This window comes from Parastagonospora nodorum, assembly GCF_000146915.1.
Source record: "Parastagonospora nodorum SN15 chromosome Unknown scaffold_5, whole genome shotgun sequence".
Taxonomy (NCBI): domain Eukaryota; kingdom Fungi; phylum Ascomycota; class Dothideomycetes; order Pleosporales; family Phaeosphaeriaceae; genus Parastagonospora; species Parastagonospora nodorum.
The window spans coordinates 775,240-792,943 of record NW_001884553.1 but is presented as its reverse complement, the minus strand read 5'-3'; the positions used below and the strand labels follow the sequence as shown (position 1 = coordinate 792,943).

The 17,704-nt window shown below is 50.8% G+C and overlaps 5 protein-coding genes across 5 annotated transcripts; 4 read left to right on the top strand and 1 right to left on the bottom strand.

Moving 5' to 3' along the window:
* Window positions 1-68: 68 nt before the first annotated feature.
* SNOG_03712 (hypothetical protein) lies at window positions 69-3,295 on the top strand (the record flags this gene model as incomplete). The annotated part of the gene is made up of 5 exons (XM_001794211.1): window positions 69-1,216; window positions 1,264-1,834; window positions 1,897-1,940; window positions 1,989-2,121; window positions 2,177-3,295. 5 exons carry the CDS (start codon window positions 69-71, stop codon window positions 3,293-3,295), a joined length of 3,015 nt encoding a protein of 1,004 aa, XP_001794263.1.
* Window positions 3,296-8,487: 5,192 nt separating this feature from the next.
* SNOG_03711 (hypothetical protein) lies at window positions 8,488-9,696 on the top strand (the record flags this gene model as incomplete). The annotated part of the gene is made up of 1 exon (XM_001794210.1): window positions 8,488-9,696. One exon carries the CDS (start codon window positions 8,488-8,490, stop codon window positions 9,694-9,696), a length of 1,209 nt encoding a protein of 402 aa, XP_001794262.1.
* Window positions 9,697-9,859: 163 nt separating this feature from the next.
* SNOG_03710 (hypothetical protein) lies at window positions 9,860-10,826 on the top strand (the record flags this gene model as incomplete). The annotated part of the gene is made up of 1 exon (XM_001794209.1): window positions 9,860-10,826. One exon carries the CDS (start codon window positions 9,860-9,862, stop codon window positions 10,685-10,687), a length of 828 nt encoding a protein of 275 aa, XP_001794261.1. The 3' UTR covers window positions 10,688-10,826.
* Window positions 10,827-10,893: 67 nt separating this feature from the next.
* SNOG_03709 (hypothetical protein) lies at window positions 10,894-13,541 on the bottom strand (the record flags this gene model as incomplete). The annotated part of the gene is made up of 9 exons (XM_001794208.1): window positions 10,894-11,436; window positions 11,486-11,575; window positions 11,621-11,711; window positions 11,769-11,918; window positions 11,970-12,166; window positions 12,316-12,399; window positions 12,540-12,712; window positions 12,762-13,208; window positions 13,253-13,541. The coding sequence occupies 9 exons, from the start codon at window positions 13,539-13,541 to the stop codon at window positions 10,894-10,896; spliced, it is 2,064 nt and encodes a 687-aa protein (XP_001794260.1).
* Window positions 13,542-14,462: 921 nt separating this feature from the next.
* On the top strand, window positions 14,463-15,998 carry SNOG_03708 (hypothetical protein; the record flags this gene model as incomplete). The annotated part of the gene is made up of 1 exon (XM_001794207.1): window positions 14,463-15,998. The coding sequence occupies one exon, from the start codon at window positions 14,463-14,465 to the stop codon at window positions 15,996-15,998; it is 1,536 nt and encodes a 511-aa protein (XP_001794259.1).
* Between the last annotated feature and the right edge of the window lie 1,706 nt (window positions 15,999-17,704).

The window sequence follows — 17,704 nt, the reverse complement described above, 5'->3', positions numbered from 1 at the left end:
GCAAAATCCTTCAGCAATATCCACAGTTTCAAACAAAGTGTATGAATAAGGATCCAGGGACACACAAAATGTTACCTCTTGCGTTCGGGCCCCTTGGTCAGCCCGGTCTGAGGATACCACAGAGCAGTCTCCAAGTACTCTATGACGCTTCTACGCCGATGAAACAAACTGGCTTGGCGATATATATTCGCCATCCATCATCCTTGCGCCCTGCGACTGCAAATTTACTCCGTATAGGTACACGCCTATACTTACAAACCGTCGGCCACGCTTTCCACGACACTGAGGTCATAACTGATACGGCAGCCTCAACCGCGGAAGAAGATCTAGTCCTAGACTCGGATTCTGAATCAGATACCGACTATAGCGATGAGATACACATTGGCATCACCAGCGCCGCGAGCCAAAGCTTGGAGACATTCTCCTTCGCAGATTCAGATGGGAGCGAATGCTCTCATAGCCCTTCTACCGTATCCAACCTTTCCACACCACGTACCTCAGCCGGTAACTCATCACAAGAGTGTGAATTAAACATGAGCGTACTCACTCGGACCCTAGAAGAAGTCACTCCTTCCGGATCTCTTGTTCCTGCGCCTCGGAACTTTGCGGTGCGGCAGCCGCTCCAGCCATCAGAAGCATCGTTGAAGTCTCTTGGTCGCGTAATTGAAATATCGGAGGCGAACGACTGGGCTTTGATCGAAATCACAACCGTAGAGGTCGAGGATCGATTGCGTTCGAGTTTGAACAAGGATGCCCCAAGTTTAGCCTACGAGAGAATTGCGGTACGACCCCCCGATGCTGCTAGAGTGTATACCTGCACAGCTTCGGGACAAAAACTATTTGGTTACATTTCCGACGCTTGCTCTTCTACACGCCTCCCGAACGGGAAGTCCTTTCGGGATATCTATGTCGCCAGACTCGAAGATGGGCTGTCGAACGGAGATTGCGGCGCAGTGTTCTTCGACGCCAGAACCCATGAGACCTATGGACACCTTATTGCTGGATGCCAAAGAACTGGTACAGCACACATCCTAGCAGCACACCAGACTGCGACTGATCTCGGAAGGATTCGCAAAATGCTGATGGACTTTCCCATGCCAGTCAGACTTTCACCCAATACTTTGGAATCTCTGCCTTCGGAGATTGAGCTTCAAGACAATGAAACCCACCCAGAAATGTCTAAGAAGCTGCCTGTTATCGACAGGGCTGCAACCACGTGAGGGTGAGCGCATGTTCAAAGTACCACCTACTGACGATTTGTAGGTTTTCAGAGGCATATCACAAGCCGGAGATCCCCTGGAAATTTCTGCTCTCTTTCGCGAAACGGTGGGATGACAAGTTCTCCAATGACAGGATACCGGGAGATACGCCGTATGTGGACGAGCTCAAGCTTTATTCTCCCACCAGTGAGGGTATCTCATTATTCCTGGAAGCCTATGGAGGAGGTACAACGTCTTTCGATCTAGAGGCGGTGATTCGGTACTGCCAAGATACTGTTATTTCCAAGATCCGTGAACAAGGCAAGCCGGGCTCCGCATGGATGGACGATCGGACCTATGTCTCGTACTACCACGCTCCTGTATCAGCTTTAATGGCTGCCTCCAACGCGAATTCTGTACTGGTAGAGCCGGAAGCACCGCCCATGAACCAAGACACGTCTCGTGCGCTTTACGTGGAGTATCTAGACCATGCATCAGAAAATGTAGTCCCCCCTAGAGTTGAGAGGGTCTTGAACGCTGGCGATAGTCCTACTTCAAATCGCTATATCCCGGACTCCCGGCGCTATCCTGCACCACTAACAGCGGAACTGCTATTTGAGAATCTAAGGAAGAAGGTATGTTTTTTAATCTTTAAAGCGTTTCTACATGATCGTGGACAAACTGACCCAGGAACTAGCGCTACAAGCATCCCGATCTTCCGGACTCTGATAGACGGCTGGTGTAAGTATTGCGTTCATCGCTAGATTGAAATTGATTTGACTTAGACAGGTTCGTCGCAAATCCAGATGGTTACGACATCCTTGCTGTGACAGAGACTGCACCGCAACATCTCCATGAAGCTTTGGGGGGGTTTCTCGAGAGATATGTCTCATTGAGAACCGCCTTGAAGGTCAAACTCTCGGTACGGCTGTTTCGCCATTTCTGTGTGTGTGCCAAGGCTAACAAATGAATTGCAGGACTGCGGATTCCCTGCATACCAAATCCAGTACCATCTTCCCCATTTCGTTTTACGAAAGAAAAAACACCGTTCTAAGAGGCACACTGAGAAATTGCAGCGGGCTCGTACTGACCTTTCATTCTTGTCGCAGGCGTTGCCATCCACATTCAATGAAGAACCACTGGAGCTCATCCAAGCTCAGATCTCGATCGTGTTGTGTGGGACAAGCGAGACACGTTATACGGTCTATTGTTTCGAAGATAATGACCATGATGATGACAGGGAAATGGGCGATGACGAGTTCTCCGAAGACGGGTTCCAGACAGACCAGATCGCAAAGGGTGAAATTGACGCTAACCAACCAATCTGGAATCCTCGACAATACATACTTGTGACCTTGCTTGAGAGAATCACGCAAGTGGCCAAGGAGTGGGCGCGCGTCGTGCATGTAATCGACTCCGCTTCTGCTAGATTCGCGTGCGGCCGAACCACCGCCAGCAAAGGCTGCAATCCTTTCGACTATGAGAGCATTCCCACAACCTCTTCCTGGACTCGGAGTATGCTTCAGGTACTGCGACAGCTATTACGCACTATTCGCGAAACGATCAAGGCGTGGGAGACTTTCATATCCGATAACGGCGATATTGGGTACTTCTCAGATCTCCTTTCAACACCGGGTATTTCACCAACACGCACACTGCGCACACTGCATCAGATCCATGGAGCATTCGACGACCTGAAAAGTTTCCATGGGAGTTTGTTCAATATTCAGGAAGAATACGAAAAGCTAGAACGTGCACTCGAAGTGCGGATGATGGTTGAGACCAACAAACTCACCGAGATGATTGTTCTGTTCATCTGCCCGGTCGTTGTTGTCAGCTCATTTTTCGCAATCCCGACTTCTTCCATTACTTTTCCACGAACCATGTGGTCTTTCACGGGTGGCGTGATACTCATTACGATATTTCTGTATCTTCTTCGTCTCCCTCCAAGAGGAAGGTCCGGCAATGGTTGGCAGCTACTGGTAATGGCATGGTGGAGCAGAATGAGACGAGGCACCCGCGAAAATACGACACAAACCGGATCTGTTCCAAGAGCTATTCGACAGAGAGCAACTCATCCTGCAGTCAGAGAGTGAGGGTAATGCCTCGTCCCTTTCACGACGGCATATCTAGACTCCCAATTGTGACTTGACAAGCTTTGTAGAATTGAGTTAGATGGGAGACAAAGAGGGCCGGTGTCTAAGTGCTGCACATGCACTGGGTTTTGTTGAGTGACCTTATGAGAAGGAACTTAGTTCGTTTATCATATATGATATATAACTACTTCTTTATTCAGCAGTCGGTGTCTGCCATGATACTAGAAAATTATTGGTCATTTGTGGCAATAGGAAGAACTCGCCATCCCATTTTTTTGCGAAAGAAAGCAGAAAGCTCCATGGAATGGCTGCTTTGTCAGATGCCATATACGCTCTGAACATCTTTAACATAATCTTGCTTCAATAGTGAATGGTTTCTCACGCTCTGTCGTTATCAGGCAAGCCAGCAGCGCTCGTCTTTCAAGTTTTGTCTAACAGATGCGCACTGTGATTCGAATTCTCATGCATGGTACTGCTCGTAACTTGCATGATTGTGTGATGGTCCTCAGGAGCGCGCCGCAAATTTATTTGTGTAAAAGGGAGCGCATTTGCATCTAGAGTGTCGCGATGAAACACCCTTATATGAGGGCCAATATCGTTACACAGGCTACAATACCCCTTCGTGCGCTGATGTCCGTTAATTCTTCGGTCCGTTGCCTGATTTTACCCCTTCCGACTATTACTCGAGGCTCCATAGTGGTACTGCATTGCGAGATCGGCCTCCAGCAAAGTCGGTAGACAACCGAGAGCTTCATTCGAGACACGTAGTATCTTGAATAACAGGGAAGGTGGTCACCCGAAGAATCGGTTGCCCTCTTTCCATGCCAGTGACAGACTGTGTCAGATGTGGTCTACTAAACCTTCCATGATAACAGCCATATTATGCGCTTGTTATGTGGTGAAATAGTCACGACCAATCTCGATCAATCCAGCTATTTTGACGTGTGTTAGACGTGGCAGAGCTAGCCGCGCCTGGAGTTATAGAAGGACGCAGGGCGTACTGATTGTCAGCCTCGTTGGGCCGCAACCAGGGTCAAATTGACGTTATGGTGTGCATGCGTTAGCCTCGTTTTCGGGTCGACAATTGCCATGATTGCTGCTGGCCTCGTATGCGACATGACCGAATTTCTGGAGATGACTCTATCATGCATGCAGCACCCAGCGTATTGGAAGACTGCAGGTTCCAGAGACACATCCAGAGACACATTGAGGGGACCAGTCTTCCGGGACCGAGGCTGAGTTCGAAAGCTCTGGATATTGCCCCGCTCTTGAAACGGATGCTAGTGCCGGTGGTAGATTCGAAGCCCAGGATTCATTCGAACGTATAGCCCAAGCTTGGCTGTAAGGCTGGTGAAGAGTCATCTCTGCGCAACGGCAGATCTGGAATCTGAGGGCGCCTTGACAAATTTGTAGAACCGGGTTGCACGAAAGTCGCAGACTACCGGTTCCAAACCAGGCATATATACTGGGATTTGTCAAGTGATGGTGTGAGAAGAAACTTTTGGTGCTATTGGATAGAAAACAAACAATGTCGGTCTCGAAGGCGCCGTCTAAATCGTCACTATATCCCTATCCAACTCAAGAGTAAAGATGATACCCGTAACCCTCGCCGCCTCTATGCAAAGATATCCTTTTCCATGTATACGCGAGATTTTGGTGTTCCTCAATATTGACAAAGGACCATAGCCCAGGCGTATCACTTAAGCGTCTAATACCCTCGTCCTCGTTGAAATGACTCCTGACGTATTTGGTCATGGCTATTCTCCTCGTTAACAGTCCTTCTCTTGATTGATAGCCCGACTCCTTATCAATAGCCCGACTCTTTATTAACGGCTCAAATCCTTGCTCGTAGCCAGTTGCCTTGCTGATAGCCCGACTCCCGATGTACTTGTTGCTCAGCCCAGCAGACTTGTCAACAAGCAAATCAATCAAGCAGCACCCTCTGCTTGTTCTTGACTTGATACTTTAGGCTTAGCGGTTTGACTTGATTGATTTGAACCCAATCAAATCAATCAAGCACCACCAAATTTGATCATCTTGCAAGCAGAGCACGCTGAGTGGCTACGTGCCTCCTGTGAGGTGCTGCCCCTGCCAAGCCGGAGCTTCCCGAGCCGAGGCCCGAAGTGCTCCCGATGCCGAAGTGCCCCCGAGCCGAGGCAGCAGTGCCCCTGAGCTGAGGCAGGAGAGCAACGTATATCTCTCCTTAGAGAATCAAACATTTAATCAAATTAAGCAGGTAGGTCTGTTTGCTTGCTGTTTGACTTAATTCTAAAGCCTCTCTGATTGACTTGATTTAATTGACAAAAACGTCAAGAAACAAGCAAATTAATCAAGCAGCTTGATTGATGACAAGTCTGCAGCCCAGCTCCTCGTGAGCTACTTCACACTGTCTAGTGGTTGAGCCCAAGCAACAAGCGTCTTCCCATCTGGCCAACCACTGTGCACACTCCTTCGATACAAGGTATCTGTCATAAGGCTGGAAGATTGTAAGTTCATAAACGCCATAAGACATGTCCATAGATGACGAAGTGGCTCACGCAACAATTCTGGCATCTGTTCATGACTTACAGGGCTTTCTACGTCACTCTACTTTCCCCGGCAGCATCGCATGCTCTAGCTCCCAGTTGCGGCCTGAGGTTGTACTGCATGTTCGTGCTCGATCTATATCATTCACCACACAGCCCCGTGCTGTCGAGGCGAAGCCGTAGCGAGAAGTGGGGTCTCGGTCTTCTGCTCCCGCATCTATTTTATGGCGGTAGCAAGGGGGTTTGGTTGGGTCCATTCGAGACGGGAATGGCGAAGACGGCTTGCAAGACCGCACCTGAATGCGTGCGGTCTTGCATTGGACACACCTCCCGTACCCACATCCGGGACACCCAATGGTAGCGATTGGTATACTGGACTGTCCGCAGTGGCACTTTTGCGGTTAGATTGGGCCTCAATGAACAAAGGCGTGAAGCAAGCCACCCACACAATGCCAGATATACACATGCTTCTTCTTAGCCTGCAAAGGCGTGAGCGTCTATTAGCCCGGTCTGGTCTGATTGAATTTACCATGATAGAGTGTTCACCGGTGAAGTCGTAATTGGCCTGAACATGGATAGGTGAGCCCAATCACAACATGTGTTTTAGATATTTACGTACTATCTAATTCGCCTCGCAAAAGCTCTCATGGTAACCTTGTGGGAAGGAATTCGTCGCAAGGGCCAAGAAAGAAAATCGCAAATATATGCCGTGGATATGTACTTTAGATTGTTACGCCGGTTGGCCCGTCAGCTCCAGATATGCGTTGAGACACCGGCTTTACGCAATAATAGTGATTTTGCTGAGCGTTATGTTACGACCATGTTCTGCACAAAATAGTGGTATCTGCACCCCGATATCTGCATACGAGCTAAGCCTAGGTGAGTATACGCTAAGCTTGGATGAAAGAGCAGTACGAAGGAGCTCGTTTTTTCTGAATTTTGGGGCCTGGGCACTATCTGTACGCGCAGGCTTGCAACACAACAACGCTTTAAGATGATTCTGTATAAATTTCGCATGTAAGTGTGCTTATACTTAAGTTACTACGTTATTGATGTTAGAGTCAGATCTTGCGTTGTTAGGTTATAGTGTTGCGCAGAGTTGAGGCTTAGTTACAGGGTAAAACTCAGAAAAAACGAGCAAGCATGTCGTGCGCGGCCTGCCCACGACATGCTTCCCAAAATTACTAAACGCGAGTACCGTAACCTGTTACCGGCCACTAAAATGTCGTATGGGCCCACTTGTAACGTTACACAACTAAAGGAAGAGGTTTACTTGCGACGTCCAAGTGGTAGGGTGATTGCGGACAAAGAGCAAACATAACGCCTGTTGTACTGACCGACGGAAAGTACAGGGGTAGTACGGCCGGTGTTAGGGTCGTTTTTGAGCGTATTTTTGAACGCTTGGTCTAAATTTGTAAGCCCTGACTAAGAGATTTATACAGGGCATTCTTAGCTTAATTCCTTGGCAATATTAGAGCTACTGAGTCTATTTCTCAGCTATTTGAAGAGGCAGCTCGTGAGGCAGTTATAGAGGACTCTTGGCACTGTTTTTGGCGTTAGTTCAGGTTAAAAACAGCTGAAAACGTTAGCATATAGATGACGTCGGCAGCTTGGCGTCTTAGAAACGTTAGAAACTAGCAATTGCGACTCTAAAAGCTAGCGCCACGATAGCTTTATCACCTACCTGTACAGCTTCAAAAAAAGATATTAGAACAAGAAAACTTAGTGGAGAGGCTCCGCGGGGTAACGTTGAACGTTAGCATAGCGCACGGCCTGATTTACTATGGGAAACTAACTTATTCAGCATCTATCGATTTAAAACGACCCCCCCTGCAACTTTCCGTCGGTCAGTACAACAGGCGTTATGTTGGTCCGTTGGTTCTAGGGCTGATACCTGCGCATTATGCAGAGAAACGTGGCACAGGTAGCTAGACCCGCGTATAGAATACGCCATCAGGCAGATTGAAACCGTTCATATGCTCTCAAAATTCATCGAAAGTGCGTCGATCAGCTTGCGCGATAGCTGCATAGATTGCAGTGTGATGTCGAGTGTCTTCTGTATGTCGGTGGCGACAGGCTACATGGCACCATTGCTGTTCTTCGATGGATCTTCGTCTCTCTTGCGTGTGGTTAGCTGTGCCCGCCATGCAAGAAGACTAACATTCCCCGTAGCTGGATGCGCTCTTGAATGGTGCGCACCCGGTGCACCCAGTCCTCAAGCATCAACTGGCATGATGCTTTCTACAAGTCAAGGGGCGACGTGTTTATTCTACCTAGCATTGATTAAGTAGAATAGATAAAGTGTAAATAGTAATCTCACGAAGAATCATCCCAAGGGTGGTGATTGCTAGTTAATCGTGTTGCGTGGGAGGAAGCTGGTGGGGGCCACCCGATCTCCTTGCAATGAGAAGGTTTAGACATTGTCAGTTTCGTGTCTTCTGAATTACATTGCCAACGCATCGCACACATTTCTACATTTAGTGTATCAATGAAGTGGGATAAGAAAGCAGGAGTGATAGAAGGAGGCATTCGTCCCAAGATTGTCACAGCGATAGGCGGCGGTAACTCGGCGCCGGTAGTTACCATCGTCATCGCTTGAGCACCAAGCTTCCCTCTCCCCAAACATCGACCAGCAATTGCGCATCCGTGCTGCAATTTACCGCCAATATGATACTCAGAACGCTTCCACTTATATCATTAGCATTCACAAGCGTTGCGGCAGTGCCACAAGCGCCCATCCCAGAGCTGACCACCCTCGATCCGTCAACATCAAAAGAGCTACTCCACCTCCACCGCAAACTCGTAGAGATTGAATCAATCACCCACAATGAGCAGCACGTCGGCGACTGGCTCGCGTCCTACCTCAAAGACCATGATTACACCGTCGAAAAGCAACGCATCACAAAAGACCGCTTCAACATCCTCGCCTACGGCAAGAAGCGCGAAACCTCCATCCTTGTATCGTCGCACATAGACGTAGTCCCGCCGTACTGGCCATACTACTACAATGAGACCTCAGGCATGATTGGCGGCCGAGGCAGCGTCGACGCAAAGGGCAGCGTAGCCGCGCAAATCATTGCCGTACAAGGCCTGCGCAAGCACCTATTTGACGACATATCGCTGTTATTCGTTGTCGGCGAAGAAGAGGGCGGCGACGGCATGCGCAACTTTTCCGGCTGGAAGCATCGCCCCAGCCCGAACTACGACATCGCCATCTTCGGCGAGCCTACAGAAGGAAAGCTGGTCTGCGGGCACAAGGGCATGTTGGGCTTCGCGCTCAAGGCGACGGGCAAGGCAGCGCACTCGGGCTACCCGTGGCTGGGAGCAAGCGCGAACGACATCATTGTAGAAGCGCTTGGGTCGTTGCTGGAACTGAGGGAGCACCTCCCGTGGAGCGAGAAGTACGGAAACACGACTATGAACTTTGGTCGCATACAAGGCGGTGTTGCGGCAAATGTCGTCGCTGAGACTGCGATTGCGAATATCGCGACCAGACTCGCAGCCGGCACTCCAGAAGTCGTCAAGGGGCTGATTGTAAACGCGCTGAAAGACGCAAAAGCCAATGCGCAGCAGCAAGGCGGAGACCTGGATATCGTGTGGGCGAGCCAGGGTTACGCGCCCGTGGACATTGATTGCGACATTGAGGGCTTTGAGACACTGACTGTGAACTACGGTACGGATGTGCCGCTGCTAGAGGGTGATCACAAGCGGTACTTGTATGGGCCTGGCAACATCTTCGTCGCGCATTCAGACCATGAGGCTTTGAAGAAGACTGAACTCGAGCAAGCGGTTCTAGACTACCGCCGCTTGATCCTCAAGGCGTCAGAGATGAGGATGAAAGAGAGGCAACTCGAGGCTGAGCAAGTAGAGTTGTAGAATATTGGATATTGACGGCGTATATAGCTGTAGCTATGTACAACTTATGACAAAAACGGCTAGCGTTTGGCTGTGCCGCCTGACAAAGTGGCAGCCTTGATCTTCTGAGCACTTGTTACTCACCAGTACTTCTCGTGTGCTTGCTACGTTCCTCGCAACAGCAATGGCACGCTCAACACATTTCGCATTCTTCGAATTGCCGCGGGAACTGCGAGACCTGGTCTACCACTTCCTCTGGCAGGGCCACCCATATCAAGTAGTTGCGTACTCCAACAGAAAGACCATACTCCGATACATCGCTTCGAACCAAGTGTACACCAAAAGCGCGTTTGACTCTCAGTGGACACATACGCTCCCAGAATGGCTGTTCATCAACAAAGCCTTCCACACCGAAAGCATCGCTCTCTTACTCGAGCGTTCCGAATGGATACGCCTCTCTAGCTCGTACTTCCATCCCTACACCGGCACATATCCAAACACGGGTACATCTACTTTATTCGGACCTGCAACAGCCCAGGTCGTTTCCCTTTGTGATCTCGTCTTTGCGACCGAGATACCCCAGAGCCGCGCGGTCCTGGAGAATCAAGCGCGCCAGCGCATGATAGAGCATAGCCAGGTCGCACAAGACATGGTAGCCCGTGGCACTGGGAGGAGGCTTCATGTGTGGATTGATCTCCAGGGACGGGATGATCTACGATTTGGGCTTCTGTTCGAGGAGAGGATCGAGTACTTGACATGCTATCAGTGTGTTGACGTCGGCACGCTCGTTGTCTACGTCTGTAATATTAGCATGTTTAATGATGACACGGCGCTCCCAGAACCCATGGATGAGCTTAAATGCTGGGTCCGGAAGGCTGCTGGACTTGTGTTTGGCACGGAGCAGCCGGAGATGAAGTGCGAATGGCACGACGAAGAAATTACTCTCAGGCCCAGTTTTGTAGACAAGAAGACGACTTGGCATTGGTATGAGTTTTCAAGACCGGTGTTGTAGTAGAACGGCTAAACGCTTGCAATGCTCGGATCATGAACCGGGTCCAGGCGTCTTGCAATCTCTTACAGTCTGTAACTACACAAGTTTTCGGTGTACACCACCCTCAGCATATCTGGCTCTCTCATTCTAAAGCATTTTCAGTCATCTTCCACCAATTGTACCGGTAAATACCATCAGGCACCGGCTTCAGCCACAGTAAGCCACCCTCAGCGATCGTTGTCAGAGACCGCTCGCACAGTAGATGCCTGAGACATCGCCCTGACCGTAGACTCAGACTCAGTCGTGGAGGTCGAACTAACGGTCAAGACTGAAGGCTGACGCGCATACGACCCAGCACGCTCATCCTCCTCTCCAAACACACTTCCTTCCCCCATCACCTCATCTTCATCGCTCTCCTGACCCACGCTAGATGCTTCGACCTCAAGAGCAGTCATACGGTTCACAAACTCTTTCTGCAGCTCTTTGAGCCATGCGGTAAGTACTTCGCCCTCCAACTCGCCGTTCTGTGCCTGTATAAGATGCTCGCGAAGGTTAAGAATGAGCTTGCGGCGCTTCTCTCTCAACACCGTCTCGGAAGCCTTCTTTCGCTTAAGCATGTGCGCTTCGATCTTCTGCGCGACCTGGGCAGCATGGTCGACTAATCCTGGGGGTAACGGGACGATGCGAGCAAGAGTCAGACCATAGTGAGCTTCCTTGACAGCACCGGGCGTGATACGATACAACATCGTCATGCTCTCGTCATTTTTCAACTGCACTCATACGTCAGTCACGGCCAATGAAGCGCAACGTGATGATTACCTCGACGGCCAAATGGAGGTTCTGCACGCCGGCACGCTCAGCCATGATTGTTGCGAGATCTTTGAAATGTGTTGCGAACCATACAAGAGCCTGGGACAAATCAGCAATGCTTCAAATTGTGCATGTACCACATACCTTGCTAGACACCAAAGCCTCGGCGATCGCAAGCGCAATAGCCAGCCCGTCACGGGTACTGGTGCCTCTGCCGAGCTCATCGACAATTGCCCTTCATATCGGTCAGTTCGAAGCTCACGTCAGGGAGCTTCAAGTGATGTGAACGTACAAGCTTCGCCTGTCGATGTTGCGCAAGATGAAAGCAATTTCCTTCATCTCCGCAGCAAACGTAGAGACATTCGTCTCAATGTTGTCATCCATGCCCAGCCTAGCAAAGAGCTGATGGAGGATCGGGAACGAAGCGTATGTTGCTGGAACACTGTCTCTCATTAGCACAGATGAAGCGTCCAGAACATTATGGGTCGTGTACTAGCAACCAATCTGAGCCATGATCACCATCAAGGCCACAGATCGGATGTAAGTACTCTTCCCACTCATGTTGCAGCCTGTGATAATCTGAAAGCGCGTCTGCTGAGTTGAGTAAACGTCGTTCGGTACAAACTTGGTTTGCATAATCTTCTCCTTGATTGGGTGCCGGCCTTGCTGAATAGCCAACGTGTCTGTGAACTGTGGCTTCGCTGTAGAAGGTTAGTCAGGCTGCCTGCGGAAGGAGAAGGGCAATAACATACTGTAGTCGTTCACAGTAACAAGATGTGCGAAGGAAGTTATCTTGGCCCGTCAGCTTCGATTCGCTCCAGGAGAAAGGCAGCAATCACCATGTCCAGCAATGCAACGGCCTCGCAGATTTTGAACATGATCGACATGTGGCTGCGCACTTCTTCAATCAGATTCTCGACAGCCTGATCACCTTCACACCGTTATTAGCAAGACAAATCCGCTCGAAAAAGGTTGCGTACTCATGAGAATGACTTCCTGATGCGACACGTTGATCTTTAGTTTCAGTAAGCGGGACGATCGACCATTGTTTCCACTATGTTACCTTCTGATTGCGCTTCATCAACTCAAGTGTTGAGCACTCAATATTCTTCTTGCGACGAATGACGTTGGTGAAGATTGGAGGCAGATCACGGCCCTCGATTTGAGAAGCTGGAATGCGAATGTAAAACTGGCGAGCGCTCTCGTACTTGAGCTCCAGCTGAAAGTCGTATTCCTCTGTCATGGTCAGTCAAGTATCTCCGTTGCTTGGCTTCGAACCTCTTACGACCGAGCTCGGAGCAGTGCTGGTATGCGTCCTCAGATGCCTCCTTGTAAGTCGTTCGAGCGACGTCAAGAAGACCGTTGACACCAGATTTGACGGCGTAAACGCGCTGATTCCTCAACTCAAGAGGCTGCTTTGCATAAGTGGTGTCTTCGTTGATGACAAGATCGATGAGCTCTTGGATTGGCGCAATATTCTCTGGAGCACATAGCTCGCGAATATTGTTCAGCATGCTCGAGCCCGTTCCAGTGAGTGCTTCGTATATGGGTTTCACCGAGCCTACGAAGTACTTCAGCATGATGATATGGTTGATGGACTGTTCAGTCGTCTGTAGTGTCGGCTTGCTTGGTGTGACGATCAACTGCATAAATGAGTGAATTGGAAAGCCCTCTGGCAGCGCAGCACGCACCTGGGTCAAGATTCTGTCGGCGTCGAGGAAGTTCTTCAAGGCTACATCAAATTAGATGAGAAAGCCGTACCACCAATCTACTTACCTGCACGTGTTCCAAAGAACATCTCCTCTTTAGTCGTCAGATCGTCGACTGCTGCGTATCTCGTGGTAAGCACGTCTGCATCAGTGAGCGGCTGCAGGACGTTGTTTCGGAGAAGTCGCGCTCCCATGGGTGTCAGTGTCTCATTGAGTAGACCGTACAAACAGTCTTTTGACTTTGAGTTCTGCAAATTCTGGACAAGTTCCAACGAGTGGATGGTAGATACGTCAATCATCATGGAACCCTCGGATGGCTCGTACCTCATACGGAGCGAGTGGTATGAGAAGACCATACCGATCCCAAGGTCAATATACTTTAGAGCCTATAGAGGTCAGTCGAGCATCATTGCGTCACAGGACACGACGCACCGCTGCAATGCAGCAGACGGCGTAGTAGTTGCCTGCCACTGAGACTTTGATCGCTTCGACATCTTCCTTGAATGCTAGCGATTGAATGTATTCGAACCCAGTGGTCTCAGCCCAGTATCGTCGATCAAGTAGAGTCAGCTTGCTGCCGATATCTTCCAGATTCTCTTCGATGATCGAGAAGAGCTTCGACTTCGGGCTTGCCGCAGTGGCAACAATCAGTATCTCAGACGGACCGTAGACCTTGAGTTTGTGGATCGTGCGAACATAAGTTTGGCTGTCACAGATCTGGCAAAGCACTGCTTCTCCTGTATCAAGGTTGACGAAAGCCAGACCTATGGTTGGTGAGATACCACGAGACTCGGCCACGGCACACACAACATGTTGAGCTTCGATCCTGGCGATGGTAGATGCACCAGTCCTTGGTCGAGCAGTTGAAGGCCTACCGGTGCCATCCCTTCGGGTCCCAGGACGTGAAGTAGTGGTCGTATAGTCACCATACGGGTAGCCATACGAAGTGGAGGCTGAAGTGCTGTAGGAAGTCGACGGCCGAAACCGGTTCGACATGTTTGTCAGTGCCGTGCGATTAGTCGGTGATCAGCTGGAATATCTTGCTCTTCTCAGGCTTCAATGAGAGCAGTATGGTGAAGGAGAGATCGGATGACAGACGCGTCCAGTGAGCCACTAGCGCGTCACCCCTGCTAGCGTCGCTCTATCGATAACCCAAAATTTTTGGGAAGTTGCGATCGCAGTGGGGTGAACTCGGCGAGTATTTCTGCAACATTTGCAATTCCTATTGCCTGATATCCTTGGTCTTACGGAGGATTTGAGCATACGACAGCTACAAAATGGCGACACAGTACCCACCGCCCTCGAAGCGCCAAAAGCGCGAGCAGGGAGAAATCGCCCGCCAACAAGCAGAAATCGATACCACAATCCCCGATGGCACAGTGCGAGTGCGCTTCGTCGACCAGGCTACCGGCGAGAGCGGCAGTCTTCCTGTCCTCACCGTTCCGCTCTCACAGGCTTCGACCAAGAACCTCGAAATTCTCTTGAACGAACTCAAAGACCAATCCGACGACCAAATACCATACCGTTTCTTCCCAGACGGGGCTACCGAAGCTCTTGGAGACAAGGAAGATCTATACAATGCGTTGGTCAAGTCGGGGAAGGCTTCTTCTGAGAGCGAGATTGTGCTGCAGTATGCGCCCCAAGCAGTGTTTAGAGTGAAGGCTGTGTCAAGATGCGCGGCAGCTATTTCGGGTCATGGAGACAACATATTGGCTGTGCAGTTCTCGCCACTGAATTCAGGTCGCATGGCGAGTGGAAGTGGAGACAAGACGGTTAGGATATGGGACTGCGATACAGGCACGCCAGTACATACGCTCAAGGGTCATACGAAGTGGGTTCTTGCGGTCAGCTACTCGCCTGATGGGTCGTTGTTGGCAACCGGAGGATATGACAACGAAGTCAGGGTATGGGACCCGAATACTGGCAAGCAGATTGGCGGGCCACTGAAAGGACACACAGGCTTCATCACTTCGCTGACTTGGGAGCCATTTCATCTGCAAGAGCCAGGACGGCCAAGAGTTGCGTCGTCCTCAAAAGACGGCACCGTAAGAGTTTGGGACGCAGTGGGTGGAAAGATCGACTATGCGCTGGCAGGCCACAAAGGCAGCGTGACCTGCGTCAAGTGGGGAGGCACTGGAAGGATATATACCTCTTCCCATGACAAGACTATCAAAGTCTGGGATGCTTCTGTCGGCACGTTGGTCAACACTCTATCCGGCCACGCACATTGGGTGAACCACCTGGCTCTCTCTACCGACTTCGTTCTCCGGACTGCATACCACGACCATACACGAAAAGTACCCGCGTCACCCGAAGAGAAGCTCGCAAAAGCAAAGTCACGGTTCGAGAAAGCCGCGACCATCAACAACGAGATTGTGGAGCGATTGGCAACCGCCTCGGAAGATTGCACACTCATCCTGTGGACCCCGTTGAGCAGCAACAAACCAGTTACTCGCATGGTAGGCCATCAGAAGCAGATCAACCAGGTCACGTTTTCACCAGATGGCCAACTGCTCGCCTCCGCAGCGTGGGACAACCACGTCAAGCTGTGGTCTGCTCGTGATGGAAAGTTCCTCAACACCCTTCGAGCCCACGTCGGCCCCGTCTACATGACATGTTTCTCCGCTGATAGCAGGTTGTTGGCGAGCTGCAGCAAAGACACTACGCTGAAGGTGTGGGACATGCGGACAGGAAAACTGAAGGAGGATTTGCCGGGTCACAAAGATCAGGTGTTTGCGTTGGACTGGAGTCCGGATGGTGAGAGGGTGGGTAGTGGTGGTGCGGACAAACAGGTCAGGATATGGAGAAACTGAAGAGGCTGAGGACAAAAGTTCATCGCATGATACCCCATAGAGTGCTGTTTGTGTTCATATCATGGAAATCGTGACCTGCTGGTCGCAGCCAGATTTCTGCCTCTTACTCGCCTCATTCCAGATTTGATATCCTTACCCTCGAGTCCCCATACCTAATTTCCATAAAAAAGGGTTGGTAAAGACTGCCTATGTGTATCCATCTTCCATATTGAGAGTTTAGGTGTAAAGCGCTCTTTATCGAAGCACTCGACCAAGCATTGCGCGATTAATGTTTCAGCCATGGCACCAAGACTGGATCAATTTTCTTGTCGTCGTGTAGCGCCTTGACACAACTCAAAACGCAGTCTAGATCTCAGCAAGGAAATTTCTTTCAGTGCACCCAGGGTTTACCACCAATATGAGGATATTGTCTGCGCCGGCACTGCTTCACAGATGACGGTCTCAAACTCACCCACTCTGGCGCAAGGTCTCGTGATGTCTCGGTGTGCGACAAGAGGGAGGTACAGCTGTATTAGCCAAGCGTGATCACCTCCCCCAAGCTGTTTACAACACGACGATCGACCATTGTGTGAAACGCCAATGTCGCCGTGCCTGCGTTGAGCCTTGCTTCCAAGCCCTGCGCCAAGATCCTGGGGTTGAAGCTTGGTGGTGATCGCATCTGCAAACTGGGCGCTAGCACGCTCCTAAGACCGGCCCTCCCATCCCACGCGTGCCTAAGTCGTATTTGCCCGCGATTCTGTCCACGCTATTGACGGCGCTAGATACAGAGCGCGTCGCAAGATGAGGCATTTCCGAGACTCTGTCGTTTGTCGAGGCGTGCACGGGATAGGATATTGTCGCGCACTCGGCCTGAGGCTCGCCGCGAGGACGTGCCGGGCCTTCGTGCGAGATGTCCTCGGGCGCGCGATAAGCAACGGGCCATGACATAACTCGCGTACATTGTTTGCGCGAGAACGGTCAAGGCCCTCACAGGGGTCCCATGGTGGAGCCGAGGAGTAGCGTCAGCGGCGGCTTCCAGCGAGGGCGTGGAGCGTTGGGGTTGTTGAGCGCGTCGTTGCGGGATTAGAGGCCATCTGGGCGTGGGACCAGTGCTTAGTTGGTGAGAGCACAATTGATGCAGGCGATGCGGCGGCCGTGGAGGAGCACAACGGTGCTTTTTAGCCATGCCGCGCCGTAGACGGAGGTCAAGCGACGATCCTATCCCGTCGACGAAATAGTGATGCTGTTTGCGCGATTGGCTGGGCGCAACAGCTTCATCCGGTCAGGGCTAGCTTTCGCCCATGGGTCCCAGCCATTTCTCAAACTCCTCTTCTAGCTCTCACCATCCGCAAGACTCTCCATCATCAAACGCTCTTCCCACCCCAAGCTCCCAACTCCGTATATCGCGCCTCTTGTAAGTACCCACAGCCTTTTCGTTGCCCAGACAATCAATTGCTTGCCTCCCCCATGCAAGCTCTATTGCCGGACCCTCCGCTATGGCCCGAGCGCGCCCATCCATGGAAACCAAACAAAATGCCTCATTACCGCAGAAAATTTCGGTGAGCCGGCGCATTTAAAAGCGGATAAGGCCGCGCTCTGCCCTCATCTTTCACGTTGGATGCTCGATCTCGCTCTTCCGTCACCATTTCCGACTCTCTGCTACCCGCGACGACGTTGATCCGCCCGCGCTGACAGCTCTTCCTCCTCGCCATCCAGACAACAAAACA